The sequence below is a fragment of the Lampetra fluviatilis genome, chromosome 11 (genome assembly GCF_964198595.1).
Source record: "Lampetra fluviatilis chromosome 11, kcLamFluv1.1, whole genome shotgun sequence".
In the NCBI taxonomy this organism is placed as follows: Eukaryota; Metazoa; Chordata; class Hyperoartia; order Petromyzontiformes; family Petromyzontidae; genus Lampetra; species Lampetra fluviatilis.
In genome coordinates, this window is record NC_136285.1 from 5,074,743 (window position 1) to 5,093,875 (window position 19,133).

The 19,133-nt window shown below is 45.6% G+C and overlaps 1 protein-coding gene across 2 annotated transcripts in view; it reads right to left on the reverse strand.

Moving 5' to 3' along the window:
• Positions 1–6,854: 6,854 nt before the first annotated feature.
• Positions 6,855–19,133, reverse strand: part of WASHC4 (WASH complex subunit 4) — a 107,585-nt gene continuing 95,306 nt past the window's right edge. Inside the window, exons 31-34 of one of the 2 annotated variants that reach the window (XM_078860830.1) lie at positions 16,820–17,016; positions 10,849–10,942; positions 10,440–10,496; positions 6,856–8,395 (exon numbers count right to left, since the gene is read on the reverse strand). In XM_078860830.1, coding sequence (XP_078716956.1) covers positions 8,304–8,395; positions 10,440–10,496; positions 10,849–10,942; positions 16,820–17,016 — 440 coding nt within the window. In that variant the 3' untranslated portion in view covers positions 6,856–8,303. Of the gene's footprint in view, positions 8,396–10,439; positions 10,497–10,848; positions 10,943–16,819; positions 17,017–19,133 lie in introns of both variants that reach the window. The other variant, XM_078860831.1, reaches the window with a different exon arrangement.

The following is a 19,133-nucleotide window of genomic DNA, read 5'->3' on the forward strand; positions in this document are numbered from 1 at the left end:
CAGCCCCCCCCCTCTACGTAGCAGAGCCACCAACCCCCCCCCCCGTAGCAGTGCCACCAACCCCCCCCCCCCCCGTAGCAGTGCCACCAACCCCCCCCCCCCGTAGCAGTGCCACCAACCCCCCCCCCCGTAGCAGAGCCACCAACCCCCCCCCCCGTAGCAGTGACCTCCCCCCCCCCACGTAGCAGTGACCACCAACCCCCCCCCCCCCGTAGCAGAGCCACCAACCCCCCCCCCCCCGTAGCAGAGCCACCAACCCCCCCCCCCCCCCGTAGCAGAGCCACCAACCCTCCCCCGTAGCAGAGCCACCAACCCCCCCCCCCTCTACGTAGCAGAGCCAGCAGCCCCCCCCCTCTACGTAGCAGAGCCACCAACCCCCCCCCCTCTACGTAGCAGAGCCAGCAGCCCCCCCCCTCTACGTAGCAGAGCCACCAACCCCCCCCCCCCCCTCTACGTAGGAGAGCCACCAACCCCCCCCCCCCCCGTAGCAGAGCCACCAACCCCCCCCCCCCCCCGTAGCAAAGGCACCAACCCCCCCCCACCGTCTGACGTTGTCGACGTTGTCCGTCTGCTGCTGTCTCAACAGAACCGCCGAGGCCACCTCGGCCGTCTCCCGCAGCGTCCCGGCTCAACGTCCCTTCGGCAGACTCCCACCCTGCGCCAAAGTGGAAACCTCCTCCTCCGACGGCCTCAACGTTCTGTACCACGTCATCATCACCCTCGTGCAACTGTGGTTCTCCGTGCGTCGCAAGGTGAACGAGCGAGCGGTTAGAAGCGCACGTTGAGATTACGGAGATGGAAAAGTGTTTTGGTTTGGCCATGTTTGTTTTTCGTAGTACGGAGTAAGACTGATGGCCTTAATCTAAGTTCAGACTGTCTTCTCGACAGACCTGTTCTTCACCTGAGGACGGCTTCTTGCGTTGTGGCCGAAACATCGTGAGAATTATTTAATGTTTTATTTTTATTATTTTATTATTTCCATTCTACGTGACTTTACCGAAAGAACCAAGAAGATGAATCCCTGCAGTCACGAAAGCTTTAAATCGAAAATGTATCTAAGTTGTTGTTGTCCTCCCTCCATGCCGTGTTGTTCGTGGGGTTGTGTTGACCATACTTCACCAAGATGGTTAGTCCGAGCTGGTCTTCGAAAGGTGAAGGTTAATGACCGATTCAAACGCCGTTGGCCACCTATATCAGACGGTTTCTCCGCGACTGTTGACTCCCACCGGATTTGCGAAATGCGCGGCAGGCTGTAACGGGCTCACTTATCGTTAAATACAAATTACAAATATATATAAAGGATGACAGCTCCTCACATATATGTTTGCTACCATATACTGCACTTGCAATGCAGAGGTTCCCGGGTTCCATTCCGTTGAAACCAGGGGCAAGTTTATTTAAATGCACCCCAGGCTCTATCCACCCAGCAGCATAAATGGCTACACCACAGCCATTCAACCGATTGGACTGTTTAGTGATCAAAAGTGTAACGTAGGCCAAATGCCCTCTACAATAGGCTCTCTCTAGAGTTCTCTAGAGTGTCGGCCCGTCCACTGGCGGTGGCTTGAGCAGACAGTTTCAGGATTTACACCTTTATCTTTGTTACCATTGAAGACATATTCAATCCTGTTTGTTTTGTGCTGAATTGCAGAAGGCCACGATGGTGGCGGCGCCCATTGTGGGCAGGGTCAGAGGTCGCAGGCGAGACCTCGGCCCTGCTCTTCGGGCGGCTGCAGCCCGGAGAAGATGTGCACGCAACGCTGCCAGCAGACGCGGCCGCAACCGGGCCCACGTCCCCCAGCCTGCACTCCTGCCCACGCCCCCAGCACCCGCGGAGACCAGCGCCGAGGATGCCTGCCAGCATAGCCCACCTCCACTGCTGCCCACCCCTCCAGCGCCGGTGGAGACCGAGGATCAAGGACCCAACCATCCCAGCCCATCTCCACTGCTGCCCACCCCTCCAGTGCCGGTGGAGACCGAGGATCAAGCACCCAACCATCCCAGCCCATCTCCACTGCTGCCCACCACTCCAGTGCCGGTGGAGACCGAGGATCAAGCACCCAACCATTCCAGCCCACCTCCACTGCTGCCCACCACTCCAGTGCCGGTGGAGACCGAGGATCAAGCACCCAACCATCCCAGCCCATCTCCACTGCTGCCCACCCCTCCAGCGCCGGTGGAGACCGAGGATCAAGCACCCAACCATCCCAGCCCACCTCCACTGCTGCCCACCACTCCAGTGCCGGTGGAGACCGAGGATCAAGCACCCAACCATCCCAGCCCACCTCCACTGCTGCCCACCCCTCCAGCGCCGGTGGAGACCGAGGATCAAGCACCCAACCATCCCAGCCCATCTCCACTGCTGCCCACCCCTCCAGCACCGGCAAAGACCGGCGCTCGCGACACTAGCCAGCGAGACATCCCTTCACTGATGTCTCTCGTTACATCGTCCCCGGTTACCGGCGCTCGCTATGGTTACCGCGGACAGAGACCACCGCCACCGGTCACTACGCCACAATCCGCCGCCGACGACGACGATGCGCTCGCCGGAGCTGGTCCTCCGGTGTGTTCTGCCCGTCCGCGCCGCACGCGGCGCCGTCGGCGTCCCCTGCGTCCCCGCGGTGACGCTGAAGACGTCCCGCCGTGGCTCGAGTATCGAGACCCCGACGGATTTACGTTAACATGAAAAGAGAACACCGCTCCCGATACCAGGTGGTCTGGTAGCGAACGATTCGCACGAACAACACGCAGCGATGCACCCACCGAGACCAGCACACGCTCGCACAAGCGGGTGCAGCTCCCTTTGGTGGACATTGCCATTTTGGGCAGGAGTGGGCGAGTTTATTTTAAACAATAAAACTTGTGTTCCTCACCGCAGTTGTCAGCGCGTCGTACGTGTGGATGTGGATTGCGGTGCATGAGAATAAGGTGCATTACATGTGCTCAACACACACACTTAAACATCGTGCATAGACAGTAAACACTTGTTAATGCAACACATATGGGGTTTCTGGCCTTTGCAAAATTATCCAATATTCTGAATGATGTACAATGCTACTTCCCTGTGCCTCCTGTCCAAATACATTTTTTTTCCCCCCAATTTGTTTTCCAAACTCTTCACACACGATACACATTGACACACCTGCATCAATTCTCACAGACTAAGGGATTTATACTTCAAACCCCTTTCTATTACTTCTTGATGGAGGTGTAGACGACAATTCTGAAAGTGTTGGCTTGCACAGAGTGCATAAAGAAGGTAAAGTACAAAGCAACGGGCCTGCACGAACGCACACCACACGCGCCGCCACTGGACTGAGTCATTGTTTTGTACTCTTAGGTTTATTCGGTAAAGTCACGTAGGTAAAAAACATAATAAATAATAAACATAATAAAAATTATTATAGAAATAAAATAATGTGATTTGTTATTTTTCATCATTTATTTTTCTTTTTACCTACGTGACTTTACCGAAAAAACCTAAGAGTATGAATCCTTGTAATCACGAAAGCTTCAAATCTTGAGTCATTGTTTTGGATGTGGCACACGGCGTCGCACCACATTCATGCCGAAATTCCGAAATTGGACCAGTCGGTACCACAATTCGTCACATGGCGAATTACTAATATACAGTATATGCCAAAAGCGCAGCGCTGCCGAATTATTCCCCCAATTACGAATCATCAAATATCGAAATAACGAGGTTTTACTGTACATCACATTCCATGCTGCATTGTATGCAATGATATATAAACCGTGTGTGCACTCCTGCACATGACTGACACGAAGGTCAAGTCTAGCTTCAAGTGATTGTCAGGTCAAATAAGCATTGATGCGTTGGTGATCATGACTCGCTTATGACGGCCTTGAACCAGTGGTGGAAATTCCACATTCTTCTGGCAGGGAAGCGGCGAGTCTACCCATAGGACAACCACCGTGGAATTCCCCCCAAAACCGATACTCGTTTTATAGACCCCAGGTTCATCTTCTTGGTTCTTTCGGTAAAGTCAAGTAGAAGGGAAGTAATAAAATAATAAAAATAAAACAATAAAATAATTCTCACGACGTTTCGGCCACAACGCAAGCAGCCGTCCTCAGGTGAAGACCAGGTCTGTCGGGGAGACAGCTTGCGTTGTGGCCGAAACGTCGTGAGAATTATTTTATTATGCTTTATTATTTTATTACTTCCCTTCTACGTGACTTTACCGATAGAACCAAGAAGATGAATCCCTGCAGTCACGAAAGCTTTAAATCGAAAAGACCCCAGATTGTCAATGGGATGAGTCAACCCCCGACCAGGTTGTGAACTTCACTCCACCGCTTAACCAGCTGGCCGTACAAAGTAGCCCACTGAACCCTTTCCCATTCTGAGACGTCTACAAGTTACAGGGTGGGGTCCCGTTTACCGCTGAATCTCGGAACGCGCACATGGTTCAGCGTTTATTCTAATTTAGAGGCTTAGTAGCGCCGCCGTTGTTTTTTAAAGACGCTGTACTCGCCGCAGAGAACTGGAGCGACACACCCGCGCTCTACGATCGCTGGCGCCAAACTGTGCCACATGCCCTCCGGCATGGCCTTGTAAGAGCCTCGGTACCGATACAGTTACTTTATCTTGGTTTATCTTCCGGTTTCGTTTTGATTGCGTCATCGGAATGGAATAGGAAGATGAACAGATGACGTACACTTACGTCAAAAGGGTTAATTGATTAATTGTCAGTCAAGAATTTATTTGACATTCAATGGCTAATATGCTCTCAAGAGTGCAGCACAGTGGTTAACGCACCTCCGCTTAGCACGGCTGGCTATGCATGGCGGGAAAGAAGTTCAACATACATACAATGCACGACAAAGTCGGAGATCCGGCTTCAATTCCCAGCCATGGCCAACATCAGTGGTGAGTGACACCCCAAGCACTGTTCCTCGCCAACCCACGCTGACCAGCGTGGTGAAGAAGTATGGTTGGTGTACAGTGCTTTTTATGCGATATTTTGCTGTCTTTTCTTGGATTTTCTGTTTGCACATAGTCACATAGTCACTTTAAGATGTTTTCTTGTTCATGTTTTTGTTTTTTTGTTTGTTGCGGTTGCACCCGATTCAATAGCCGAATGGCTCACAGGACTATACCAAATGAATTAACTTGAACTTGAAACAACCCTGATAACCAACACGGCAAAAGGAAGGCTTTCATCTTACAGTGGATTGTCAAAAGTCTGCTGAACTGCATTCTTCATATGCAAATCGATGGTATTCACATCGTGGTGTTTTAAAGACGACTTAAGTAACATGTTTAACAAAAATAAAACACCCACTTAAAATCTATTTCTAATAACAATTATAATACAATTAATTTGTCCTGCAAAGCTTTGATGAGTCTCACAACACATTTAAGCCGATTAGCTGTGCAGGTGAATTATTGATGGCCTTATACCGTAATGGCCACACCGCCAAGAGGGAGACAAAGGCGGTCGGGCATGGTACTGGCCATCACGCACTCGTGTGCCACAGCGCCGGCCTTCGCAGGTGCTCACTTACAGCACTTGCCCCAAAGTCTGTAAAGGCTACACGGGGGATCTGTGTCTTTGTAGAGCGTTTCAATGACAGCTCAACAACCAGTGCCTAGAAACAACAACAGCCGCTGCCTTTCACGACTAAGTTGGCGTGAGACGTTAACCACGGCGCTTGTGCCAGGCTAGGTGCACCTTAAGGCAAGTGTACTAAAAACACCAAAACACACACTCGCCTGCCCACGCATGTACATCCACCAACCCAACCCACCCACAGTTCAAACGCAGACGCAACCGTGTACGTGTTGAACTTCTTTCGCACCGTACGTAGCCAACGGTGCTAATCGCAGAGTTACAGAGCCCACGTGGACACAAGCAGAGACGAGACAAAAATGAGTGCAGCAATTGTTGAACAGAATCGGTGTCTTGCGTTAATTGTTAGATGACGAATGTTGTTTTTGTTTAGAGATCCAATAACCCCCAAGTCGTCAACGCCACACACACACGTGCAAACTAAACGATAAACAAACTAAACGATAAACTATTATTATTTATATTATTTAATTTTTATTTTTTTACCTACGTGACTTTACCGAAAAAACCTAAGAGGATAAACATTTTATTTTCCCAGTTTTTTGGTGATTGTTGCGGGCAAAAATCGTTGATTATGCGGCACGTTTTCTTAAAAAATGCGATGGAATATGCGGGATATTTATGCAATTTTATGCGATTAAATTGCGGGAACTTGCAAAAATTGCTGGAACTTGCAAAAATTGCGGGAACTTGCAAAAACTGCGGTTTGATGAAAAAGAGAAAAAAAGTGATTCCCCCAACACCCTATTCACTAGGCTACTACTTTAATGTAAAGAGTCATTTATTATTACTTCCTATGATAAGCAAGCATACTACATCACAGAAAGTGCTGGGAATATTTAAGTTCTCATCTTGTTTTATTTCAGACCTTAACAAACAGATGGCTCAAACTTACAAAACATTGAGTCGAACAAGTTCTGTAGCTTTACAAAATGAATATGCTACAACTTCTGTAAAAATGAATAAATAAAATATTAAAAAATAAAATGTGTGCTTCCTGTTTTACAGAGGTAGCTATGCTAAATAATTTGCCCCCACTGTCATGTAACACACTGGGAAACTGCTTTGCGCGGTCTTTTGCGCTTATGTTTGTTGGCAAATGAGAAAGATTTGCGGGCTTCATCATGGTTTCATTGGCATCGCGGGGTTTGCAGGTTTTCAATGATGTCGCGTAATGAGTGACGTCACTTCATAACGTTCCCATGGCAACAGGGGAAATGGCTGCGCTTGTGTGAAGTAAACGCAACATTTTTCAACTTTCTGCTAAGATATATGTGACTTTTTGCAACGAAAATGCGGGGATTATGAAATCATGCAAGCCCGCATATTTTGCGCGCGGAAATCTGCAATTTATGCGGCGAAAGTGCGGCGTATTTGAAAAAACGCGCCCCCCGCATAAATATGCGGACTTTGGCTGATTTTGCGTGAAATCTTGCGATCGCATAATCGCGTTTTTCTGGAGGGACTGATTAGGATCTGAAATGCCCATTAGTTGTAATTTACGTTCACTGCCCTAGGAATTCGCACATTTTTACCTATTTCAGGAATTCAGTTGGAATGGCAGTAAAATGACCAATCACATTTCGCCACTCATTACCTTTGTAAGATTGACTGTCGCATCAAACGGGCAGTAAACAGAGATTGCCACCTGTAATTTACCTCTGTCGTCGTAAAAAAATTCAAATTAAACATTGCCTTTTTTAATACTTTTATTATCCATACACTTTAACATTGAAATCAGCTTGCCAAGCATTATTTTGAATCATAAATGCAAACATTTCAATATTATCATTGTATCGTTGCACTCACGCTATTATTGTACAGGGATTATGTAGAGGCTTCATATTTGGTTTAAATCACCCTTTTAACCTAAAGCCACAACGTCCACAAAATAGCTAATCAAGTCACGCACAATTCAATGTTAAATATACAACCGTTGTGTGACATTGGTTTATGCAAATTTCTAAGCGACTTCATAAAACTACCATTGTTGAAGCATAATGAGAATTGCACGCGTGTCACGCACATGGAAAAAAGGAAAATTAATACAATAGCACTGGTGAGCTCACGGCAGGATTGCATGTATTCAAATGTCAGCAACAAGCAATATGCAGCACTGCTTTCAGCAGATTCGCTTATAAAATGGAAAGTGCATCAATTGGTGAAGAACTCTCAATGGCAGAAAAATGTGTTCCAACGAGGAAGGTTATGGTGCCTCCCTGACCAAACGAGAAATACGGTGTGTGCTCACTTTTAAAGAAAGTATTAATACTTTTATTGATTGCAGAGGGAGAATGAGCTCATTCGAGCCCCTAAGTCGGATGTGAAATCTCAACATTTGAATACTCTAATCGCAACTGCCTGGCAGCAGGAAGAGAGAAAAAAATATTAACAATTAAAAAATGTGCCTTAATGGAAAGGATTATTTGAATAGTTGTTGTTACAATTTTGCATGAGAATGTATTCTTTCTCCGTGTTGTTTATTCAACATGCCCTATGAAGCAAATCGAGATGCTTATAACATTTGGGTGCTAAATAAATTTTTATTATACTTAAACCTTTGTGTACAGATTCAGTCAAGAAGTAAAAATATATAGGGTGTCTGGGCAGCATATATTTACGTATTTTTTTGGAACTTCTTTCACACCGTAAGTAGCCAACCGTGCTAATTGGAGGTGTGAAAGCTGTCGTTGAGTGGGAAGAACTTCACATTGGAGGAAGTGGTGGCGGTGGCGGTGGGCCACCAGGTACTGCAGGCCCCATTGAGGTAAGGCGTGCAGCAGTGGGTACCACCTCACCTGTACAAATACAAAGAGCAGCTTAAAAAAATGTACACTGCACAGTAACTGTAAACAAAATCGCATTTGTTTAAATATTTTGAGAAATTATACAAACAAAGCTGAGGGATGCAACAGATGTTTCTCATCTATATTTCTGCTTTACAACTTTATCAATATATGTATATGCATGGTCCTAAAACAAAACTTTTTCACAGTATGAAAAAATAAGTACGTTTTATATTTGCAATTGTGCAGCAGAAGAGGCTTCAGAAGGTTGTACTGCACAACATACCACAATTTACCTAATTCTCGTAGTTTATTTCTTTCCGCTGCATTTATTTCCTTTGCTGTATGGAGCAAGAGCAATTGTGGCGAGTTGTGTACACAAATTACGGACGTTACCAAGTGATACTTGGAGAGAAACTGCAGTTTACATTGTGTGCAAGCATTATGGTCCAAAATTGCTAAATTTGAAAAAGGAATTGCAATTTATTAAATTGCATTACACAGAGCAATCATTGGCCCCTAGACTAATGCCTGATTGTATGCAAGGTGCTGAGTTACATTGTGCTGCAGAGAGACAGCTGCCACTGCGGATGCCCTTTCACATGTTTAAGATGAGATGTGATGTAAGTCACTTATGACGGGGAAAGCGTTCTCTGAGACGCCCCAGCGTGAAGGGCGCAATATAAAAACCAAATAATGTATTATTACAAAAGTTAGTTTAAGGACATTGTATTTAAACATAATACATACCCTGCGACGCAAAAATACATTTAAGTGAAAAAATAAATTTTTGTAAAGTGAAACATTGGAAAGGATTTAATGCTAAATTTGGTACTCTAAATTAGAAGGTAGATAATAGTCTTACTTTCAAGCCTTCTCTCTATTCACGAATCTTGCCATTGCAGTGATGCTCAAATTAATAACAAAGTAAGAGGGCTGGGGCTCAGAAGCCAGAACTTTGAGCCGGCACGGCTGTAATACTGTATTTGGGTCTGGGTTTCAGCCACCCATGTTAAAACAGGGTAATGAAGGGCAGTAAATCGACGATCTCAACTCTGTCATCAATTACTGCTGAATAAAACCCACAGTATTAAATGTCCCAGTTCATTTGGAGTACATTATTTCATCTCCAAGAATGAAACGACTTGGTGTGATACACACTCTTTTGCACGGCATATAAAGGGTGTGTAGCATGTGTAAATATATATATTATAAGTGACTGCAGAAATAATTATATATCTGGCCAACAATTATGTTACTTATAAGTATTAACGTGACATTATCCTCCAGTGAGATTATTACAGGGTATGCAATGGCGATTTGATGAGTTGAGACTGGAAATGTATTTGACATCATATTAATTCTTCACTGGGATATCATTGTGGGAAAAAAGCCACAAATCTATATTTCGAGACGAAGTACAGGCAGCCACCGACTTACGGACACACGACTTATGAACATCTGCACTTACGAACGAGCTTCCATAAGATATTTATTTTCTAACCATCAGACCTGTCAACGTGAACTCGCACTTGTGAATCGAACCGCGGAACTATTTTGTTCAGTGGAGTGATCCTCCGCGAGATGTAATGAGTCAGGGTCTGCCTGTCCTGATTTTTTTTTATAAACTAATGTGCCACTTATTATTTAAATTTCCCACCAAAGCTGCAATCAAGTGCATTTCTTTAGGGATAATTTAATGTCAATGTCTATTAGTGTCTAAAAGTTAGTTCACTTGTTAGAGCCCCAGGGTTTCTCATCAAGAGACCACCCAAGGCTGACTTGGCTAATCATGGTCATTCGCCTTCTCTGTTTGTTAAAATGAGCACTATCTGGCAAATATGTGCCACTTGGTAGAACATAAACAGTGATTGTACTACGGACATACTTGTCCTTGCCCAAAGAACGTAGAATTTCCGTTAATCTGGATTTCCAGTTAAGGTGAGCGTCGCCCAGTGCACACGTTTGAGCAGAGACACATTGAGGCTGACGTGTAAACTATTAATATTTGTTACCGGTGTCACTACTAATGTTCTCATTCGTGTTTATTCAATACCGGTGGTAGCCGCAGACGTTGGAACACTGTCACCAGCACCATTCTTAATGGCTTCGTCTGAAATAAAAGTCAATGTCGGTCAGACATTAGTCTGACTACACACTACAATACCAAGCAGGCGAAAAATCAATTAGAAAGGTTAATTGCAATTGAGCATAGATTAGGTGTGCAAGGTTTAAAGGTCACATGCCAGTGCTGTCCAATATATCTGGCTAACAAGATGGATAGCTTTTACAATTAAAACTGAACATTTAACTACTTTGTTCAAACAATGCAGTTTGATATGCCGTTCCGATGTGTCGCAACAGTGTGATATTGTAATAACTTGCAGAATTTATTTTGACAGGTTAATCCAAATTACCAGCACTGACTTGCCACGGTGGTGCGAATGAGGTTAATTCATAATTACCATCCTTCTTCTCCTGGCTCTCTTCAGCTGCCGTTTTGTCAGCTCGGAAGAAAATTCTCGCGCTGCTCAGGGAGTAGTAGAGCAAGTCAAACTCCTGCAAAACAAAACACCACACGGCCGATGGTAACTTATATTTCATTTTGTCATTAAAAAGGACAGATGAGGTGGCTGAGTATCTCAGAGATCGGGGGCACTGAGCTGGCACAGCTGAGATGCTGGTTCGCATCCAAGCAGCCGCCTATGAACAAAACACATTCCTGCGGAGGGAGCTGGTAGGAACGTTGGGTTACTCGGTCAATGGCCAGGGTCAACGGCGGCGTGGTGTATTCCGCAAATATGGCCGACTGTGAGGGCGGGCACAAGCCGGCGTGAGTAGGTTAAACATTGAGTTTTATAAGGGCACCACGGGGTGACCAGCCCCTCCCCTCCCACCCCCCACCCAGCCCCACCCTCCCCACCCAGCCCCTCCCCACCCCACCCAGCCCCTCGCCACCCCACCCAGCCCCTCCCCACCCTCCCCTCTCCACCCAGCCCCACCCCTCCCATTTTTGGATGCACGACGGACGGACACTATAATCCCCTGTAGGCTGGTGGAACCAGGTGGTGCCTGCCAGTAAAAACGAGGTTTTCAGGTGTAACAAGGTGACGGTCTCAGAGCAGTTGCCAAAAGAACGCATAAAAAAGCCAAAATAAAATATGGTTTTGCACTTCACACGGCTGAATTTAAGCTGTGAGAATTAAATGTCAGTTTGATAAGCCATGCGACAATCTCATTGTAGAGTGTATGGGAATAAATGATCTCTGTTGTGTAAAGACCCCAAAAGGCCACTGGAAAGATTTCTCAGAAGTCCAGTTCAGGGTCTCTCCCACACTTGTTCTCAGACATGGGACACACTCCTCTGGGAGAATTCAATATTCGTTTTTATCTAGTGAGATTATGCCAATCGCTCAACTGAAATTAAATGGGGAAAAGGAAAAGAATAAAACAACGTATAATATACATTCTAATATGAATAATAGTTTCAACTTGTAACACATGCATTATTCGTTCACGATCAAAGAGAGGGAACGACTACGAGCTACAAGAAACCACAGACAAGTGGGAAAGGCAGCCTGGTGGCGACCCTGTGCCAAATTCCTCCCAAGCTTTGCGTTCCTCAATATATAATCCATGCCTGTCAACCCCTTATCAGTGCCTACCTTATTACAGATTAATTCAGACCTTATTGGTGTGAAATTTTGAGTCTCAACGTTCATCCTACAAAGTCCCATCACAAAAGAGAAACAAACAAATAGAAATTTTTTATTGGCCTGCATTGAAACGGCTGTATGCCGTATAGATCTGAAAACTCAATTTCCCTCTTCAAGAATATGGGTAAACCGTATGGGTTGATGGCTATGATATGTGAAGGTCAATTAATGAGCGTTAACATTTGAGAGGAAGCTGTAGCACCCAGAGAAACCCACGCGTGCAGAGGGGACAACACTATTTCCATACAGCTGAAACAGGTGGAGTCCATATTTGCCAAACCACCTTCTGCTGGCTAGCCAGGGGTTCGGGCACCTTGACACCGATGAGAAGGGAGTTTCACAACTTTGTGAGATCCACCAACCCTTGAGTCAAAATAGCAATCAATGAAGCAAAACTGATCTCCCTTGTTCACCCTGAGCCTACGATGGTAATTATTCCACAATTCCATAGTAGGTGCCATTTTCTCCTTTGAAATATCACTACTGACTTCCTACACAGCGGTACACATCTTATTGGTTCAGGAGGGGAAGAAGTTTGAATTGACCCGTGATCATGATTTGAACCTTCACCCTTGTATGCTTCAATCAGCAGCACCATAGAGTTAGTTACAATGTTTACATCCAGTGTTCATGTTGCTTATTCCTCGTATTTATCAATATTGATATTATTTATCAACATAGTATGTATTAACATTGCCATGAGTGTAAATCCTCTACAGTCTACTTTGGGGCTGGAACAAATTACAATTTGTAAAGTGTTTGTAATCAGGTGAGAGTGGAAGGAGATATCGGTGTATTTTGCAAGAGAAACTTTGGGAGAGAAAAAAAAAGTGCAGATGTAAGAATAAAGTTTTGCATGTATTTTTACATGTTGCAACGAATTGTTACTTACATGGTCACTGACCAGCATGGTGAAGCATCGTCAAAAAACCCCCCTATGACTGACATAGCATGGTGGTCTTCATTCAGCAACAGATAAACAAAAGTCTGTACTGCACTGCTGCAACTAATTAACTCATGGCTCACAACACACATTCAGAAACCCCTACTATTAACCCCTACGATTACGATATGACGTAATGATGATTTAAATGTCTTATATACATCATAAAGTTATACTCATTTGCACATTACCTAATTTGCATGCAGGTGTGAAGACCAAGGATTCAACGCCTTTGGTATGAATTGTTAAATCGAACGAGTGCCACTTCTGTGGCGGTCAAAAAGTGGACGTCTAAACCGGCCCCCACCAGGCGCCCATTTTTTCACTTAAGCACGGACTCACTCGTACTTGACACTTTCCAAAGCCAATTTTACAAAGCACATACACAGTATACGGCAAAAGAACAAAATGTATTTTAAGACTGTTACGGGGTATACTTATAGGCCGTGGCTTATTGAAGCCCACTTGTGTTCAAAGATACATATAACTGATGTCAGAGCATACTTTGAAGCCAGATTACAGAAACAGAACACTGAATTATTACATCAAACACTACTTGGTCTGGAATTCACACTGAAATGTAATTAAGAAGTGTCCGTAATTATACTGATTGGAGTACTAGTGAAACAGAATATTGTGGGAGGGTTGGGCTGTCTGTTGATTGGCGGATTGGTCTGATTCGTTTTGTTTTGCTTTGTATCCCTCGCATCAGACTAATTTGAATTAGCTGCTTAACATTTCAGGAGACAATATAATACAATCGTGACTATTTACAGAAACCACCAAACAACACACTCCAATCACCCAGACCCCTTGTGACAAGACCAGGCTGACAATATCAATTTGCAAAACATGACAGTTCGTGTCCCCCCAGATCCGCTGACAGCAACATATCGACATTCTTAACTGCGAGGTTAATGTGTGCTGGAGTTTCATGAATATTCCAATCAAGCAAAGAATACATTTCTTAAAGAGGGCCGGCCTCTCCAAGGGACTAACGTTCTTGACTTCCCAATCATGGCCTGGATCTCAATTTGGAAACCATTAGCTTATTTGATTTTGTAAACATGTGGAATTTCCGCCACTGGCACATACAGGCCTGCCAAAGGAGATGTCAACAGCACCCCATGTATGTCGGAGCAGGGAAACACTCTGATGCTGATGTTTGTTACATATAGAGTAGGAACATTATCAACATGAGAGTGGCAAGCAGAAGACTCCCATAAGAATAATAACACTGACTCAAGGATGGAGAAGATGACAACCTGCATTGCGGTCTTCCCTGCTACATGTGAAAGCCAAATAACTTAGGCTGAATGCCTAAGTTATCCCGGCCTCAAAAGCAATAGTAAAACATATCTCTCCCAAGGCCAAAGAATTGTGAACATTGGTCCCCGTCGCTGAGAATAATACAGCTGAACAGAGGGCACTCTGGTGAAAAATGCAATTGTCTCGCATAGCTCTCAAATTTAAAGACACTGATTTCCTCGAGCTGGAAGAAACCAATCTGGACCTAGCGTGCCCTCGCTCGGATTTAAACGGTTACACCCTCGTTTCCACAACCGTTATCCACAATGTGGCCTCAAATATGTGTAAAGACTGACATGAAGCACTCGATATACAGGTCGTGCCCAACAACTCACCCCTACTACATTTACCACCAAATTCAATAACTTAACATTGGTGAACACCTACAAGCTTCCATGAATGGAATAGCCGTTGCCAGCACTGCGACCGCCGAGCCACAATACCATTCATGTTGGCAGCTTCAATAGCCACCACACCTTGTGAGGTTACAATGCCAACCATCGAACAGGTGAACAACTGACATCATGGGCAGTGGCAGAAGACTGGCACCTGCTCTATGAAGCATACGACCGTAAAACTTTCTGCGATACTGTTATGGTGGAAGGGCCTCCGACTAATGCGCGCAACAGCTGTGCCCTGCTTCCTGACAATCAGACTCATCACAGACATTCTGAGCGACCGATGGTTTACCATCCATCTTGATGAAGCTGCCAGAAGTCCATGAAGATTGAATGGATTCCTGTAGGGATCCATCCTTGCCCCAGTGTTGTTCAATCCCTATACCAGTGACAATCCTGCGACATTCTCCCACGACGCAAGCAGCCGTCCTCAGGTGAAGACCAGGTCTGTCTCCCCGACAGACCTGGTCTTCACCTGAGGACGGCTGCTTGCGTTGAGGCCGAAACGTCGTGAAAATGATTTTATTATGTTTGATTTGTATTATTTTATTACTTCCCTTCTACGTGACTTTACCGAAAGAACGAAGAAGATGAATCCCTGCAGTCACGAAAGCTTTAAATCGAAATTCTCCCACGAGTTTATGTATGTGGATGACTTCGCATTGCTCAACCAAGCATGGACAAGAGGACATCGGAAAAGTCCTTGAAAAACATCTAAAGACCCGAAAAGCTCACTTCAAACATTGGCCTTCAGCTAAACACCTTCAAGAGCATCACCTCTGTGTTTCACCTGAACAAGCCACAGAAACATTAAATGTCAACCTCTGTGGAACACCGCCAACACCCCCGCTACTTACGAAGTTACTCTAAATCGGATGCTCACCTACCGACACCACCTCATACAAGCCAAAAGAGAAACAACAACACGGGTGATCGTTTTTCAGAAACATTCAGCAACAACGTGGGGAAGCAACACCCGCACGTGAAAGATATTGATGCAAGCCCTGGTCCACTCCACCACCTAGTCCCACTGGGCCCCAGTCTGGAGTGCCAGCTCTCACACAAACCTCGTCGATACTTAAATCAACACTGCACTACGGATCATTGGCGACACCGCCCTCAAGTCCACTCCACTCCCGTGCCTTCCTTCTCCTTGCGAACCTCGCCTTGGCCAACATCCAACGCAATGCTGCGACGACCCGGGGGCAACCACAAGATAATGGACGACATCGATCTGCCGCTCCAGCGAGGCCAAATAGAGAACCCCCCACGCCACCGGCTGAAATTCAGAAAACCTTACAGGATGCGTGCCTCCATTCTATCAGCTCAAAATAAAACACTCGGTGGACGGAATCATGGGTGGCGATGGATATCGGAAAAAACAATAACCTCATTGAGGACCCGACAGTGGAAGTACCAGGCTCCTTTATCTCATGACCAAGATGGACCTCGCGAAACGTCGCTTGAATGCAACGTGGGAGATGCACGTACACCTTCCACAAATGGATAAAAAAAAAAAAATCGCAAAACTGTGACTGGTGAAGTCCAAACCATAAAACACATCACTGATGAATGCGCCATTCATGCGCATCCCAGCAGTGTTGCTGCAATGCATAGTGGCTACTTCCTCCTTGGATTGGTTGAAAAAAGAATAAAATGTAACTATTACATAGACTGATCAACAGTACAGATGAACAATACCACACACTCGCAGGAGATAGTTTGCTTTTTGTATTTTACCAGCAAAGATGTATGCTGGGAAATAGCATGTCTTACCATTTTCATTACATGGTAAACCCTGCAATATTACTTGTAAAAGCTATATTGTCTTCCAGTACAAATGAGCAATATGGTGATGGTCATCTCCATTGGTGGCCCTGAGCCAATGTTGGAATTCCCACATTCCCATGGCGGGGGCTAGTATTTAAATATGGTTACTTCCCAACATGTGGCACGCATTTTATCGACCATGGGAAGAAAACATGCCGAGTTAACTGCTGTCCAGGATTTCAACTTGCACCGTTTAGCCTGCAAAAGACGCCATAAAAATTGTGCCCAATCCACAGGTTACCTGCATGTACACGTCGAGACGCTTCTGGGTGAGGTTCATGGTCTGCATGAGCTTCTCATCCTGAGAGCCGGTGATCGATTTCTGCTGCTTGGATGCTGCCTGCTTCTCACGCTGGTACTTCTCACGCACCGACTGGAACCAGTGCAGCGAGTCCAACTCCTGGTACTGATCCAGCAGCTTCAGGATGTACGCCACACCTGTGATTGAAGGCAGGGGGGACAGGAGGGAGAAAAAACAGGGGACACAGAAGCATTCCAAGAAATTGCTTTTGAATAATGACAACAGTCATTCATTCATCCAGGAAAACTCACTTGAGCATCAAGGCTTTTTTATTGAGTGTAATGCTTTGGATATTTGGCAAACCGTTAAATGAGCATGTTTGCATGTAAAATAACCTCCATGTTTACAAGTGTAGTGACTAACTCGGAGATGATAAGAGTTGGAGGCACTTCTTTATTAACAAGCACCATCGGGGTTAACACTTTATAATTAGTCCGTCTATTGTCGACGACGCTACTCAGTCAGCACATTTGTTTAGGCTGCCTGACTGGTGACACCCCGAGATTGTGAAGACGAAGAAGATGACATGAAGAATGCTGAAGACGACGAGAAGAACGGTGACGAAGACTTCAGCAGCGCGACGGGGATCCTACTCCACACAACAGCCCCGAGTTCCCCTACAGGGGCCCCTCTTATACTGTCAGCGTGGCCACGCCCCCTTTCTAGAACCTACCAGCGGGTTCTTGGTGTGCCCCTTCTGTGACCTTTCCCCTAGATCGCCCTCTGGTGTAACACGTGGCCTGCTGACGTCAGGGCTGCCGTACGCAGCAGATCCCCTTTCCTGCAAGCAGCCAGCGCTATGCTGCCACACAACTATTCTATGCCACTACACAAGTAAACACACTTAGTGCACAAGTTAACACATGATGTGCCTCTCTCCGCGGATGAGTTGGGAGTGCAGAATACCTGGGGTATCTTGATCTAGTAGTTGAAATTTCACATTCATGTATTTAAATGGTGGTCAGATATCTCCCCATAGAACTTGCTGTACTTCCATATGCCAACTGCCTCGTAGTCTGAGGGCTCGGATATTTCATGCACATCTAACCAACCTAATAACCCTGCCTCTCGTGTTTAATTTCAGCCAGGAGTTACCGTGAAAAATAATGACTTGCACACATCACCAACTATTCACTCTAATAACATGACCAATTTTCAGAAATTCACTACTCTTTCCAATAGGTTTAAACCCACCCAGTTTGACAATTAAACAATAGTATCACGTTCAGCACTGCCAGTGTATATATCATATTTATAAATACTTGAAATTTAAATACAAATTGTAAAGTCGAAACATGTGACCTTATTCACGTCAAACACTTGGTACTCCTCTCGCGAACTCTTCCTCTCTTGCTCCGCTAGCCTGTCATGGACGCTCTCTCTCTCTGGCCCCGCTAGCCTGTTCTCCGCTAGCCTCTTACTGTATACTCCGCTAGCTTCTCACCCCGCTAACCTCTCACTGAATATCCTGCTAGCCTATCACACTCACACTAATGATTCCGCTAGCCTTTCCCCCGCTAGCCTGTTACTACACCCACACCTCCAACCTCGTCCGTGCCCCCAGCGGGGGTTCAGCCAACACTGCTGAGGAGGACGAGGTGTGGAGGGCGAGATCCCGGACTTCTCTTGTATTGACTTCTTCACTTCTTCATCTCCGATAGAAAGGCACGTAGATAGAAAGTCACGTAGATAGAAAGTCACGTAAACCAACTCAACTCCCATTGCTTCACACATCCCCTTATATCCCCCTCCTCATTAAGTGTCCTCAGGTGGCCCTCGTTAAGCCCGCGTCCTTCCGGCGTCTCCTGCACGTGCTCCCCCCCCCCCTTATCGCTTCTATCTCTCGCCTTCTTGGCGCCTACTCCGTGTTTACATTTGCAGCCAGCCGGTGTCTCTCTGTCTGCAGTCTCCCAGGCCTCACACTTGCACCTGCTCCACCTGCTCTTCCTGACCTGACCTCAATGTTTGCAACCCCGTACATGAATGCAACTGCCGTTTGCAAACCCTGCTCGCGTTACGCCACTACACATGTAAATACACATACCACAAAGCTCTATTGTTTTTCAGAATGTAGCCACCGTAACGAGAGCTTTGTATACAAAACAAAGGTTAAAGCTATGTATAAATATATAGACAAACATTGTGCTCGGCTACAAAGACAATATTTGCAAATTCCGAATCTGAAAAGCATCTACGAAAATTGTTTAGTTAATGTATTTTCACTACAACTATACTTTCATTTAAAACTTCCAAT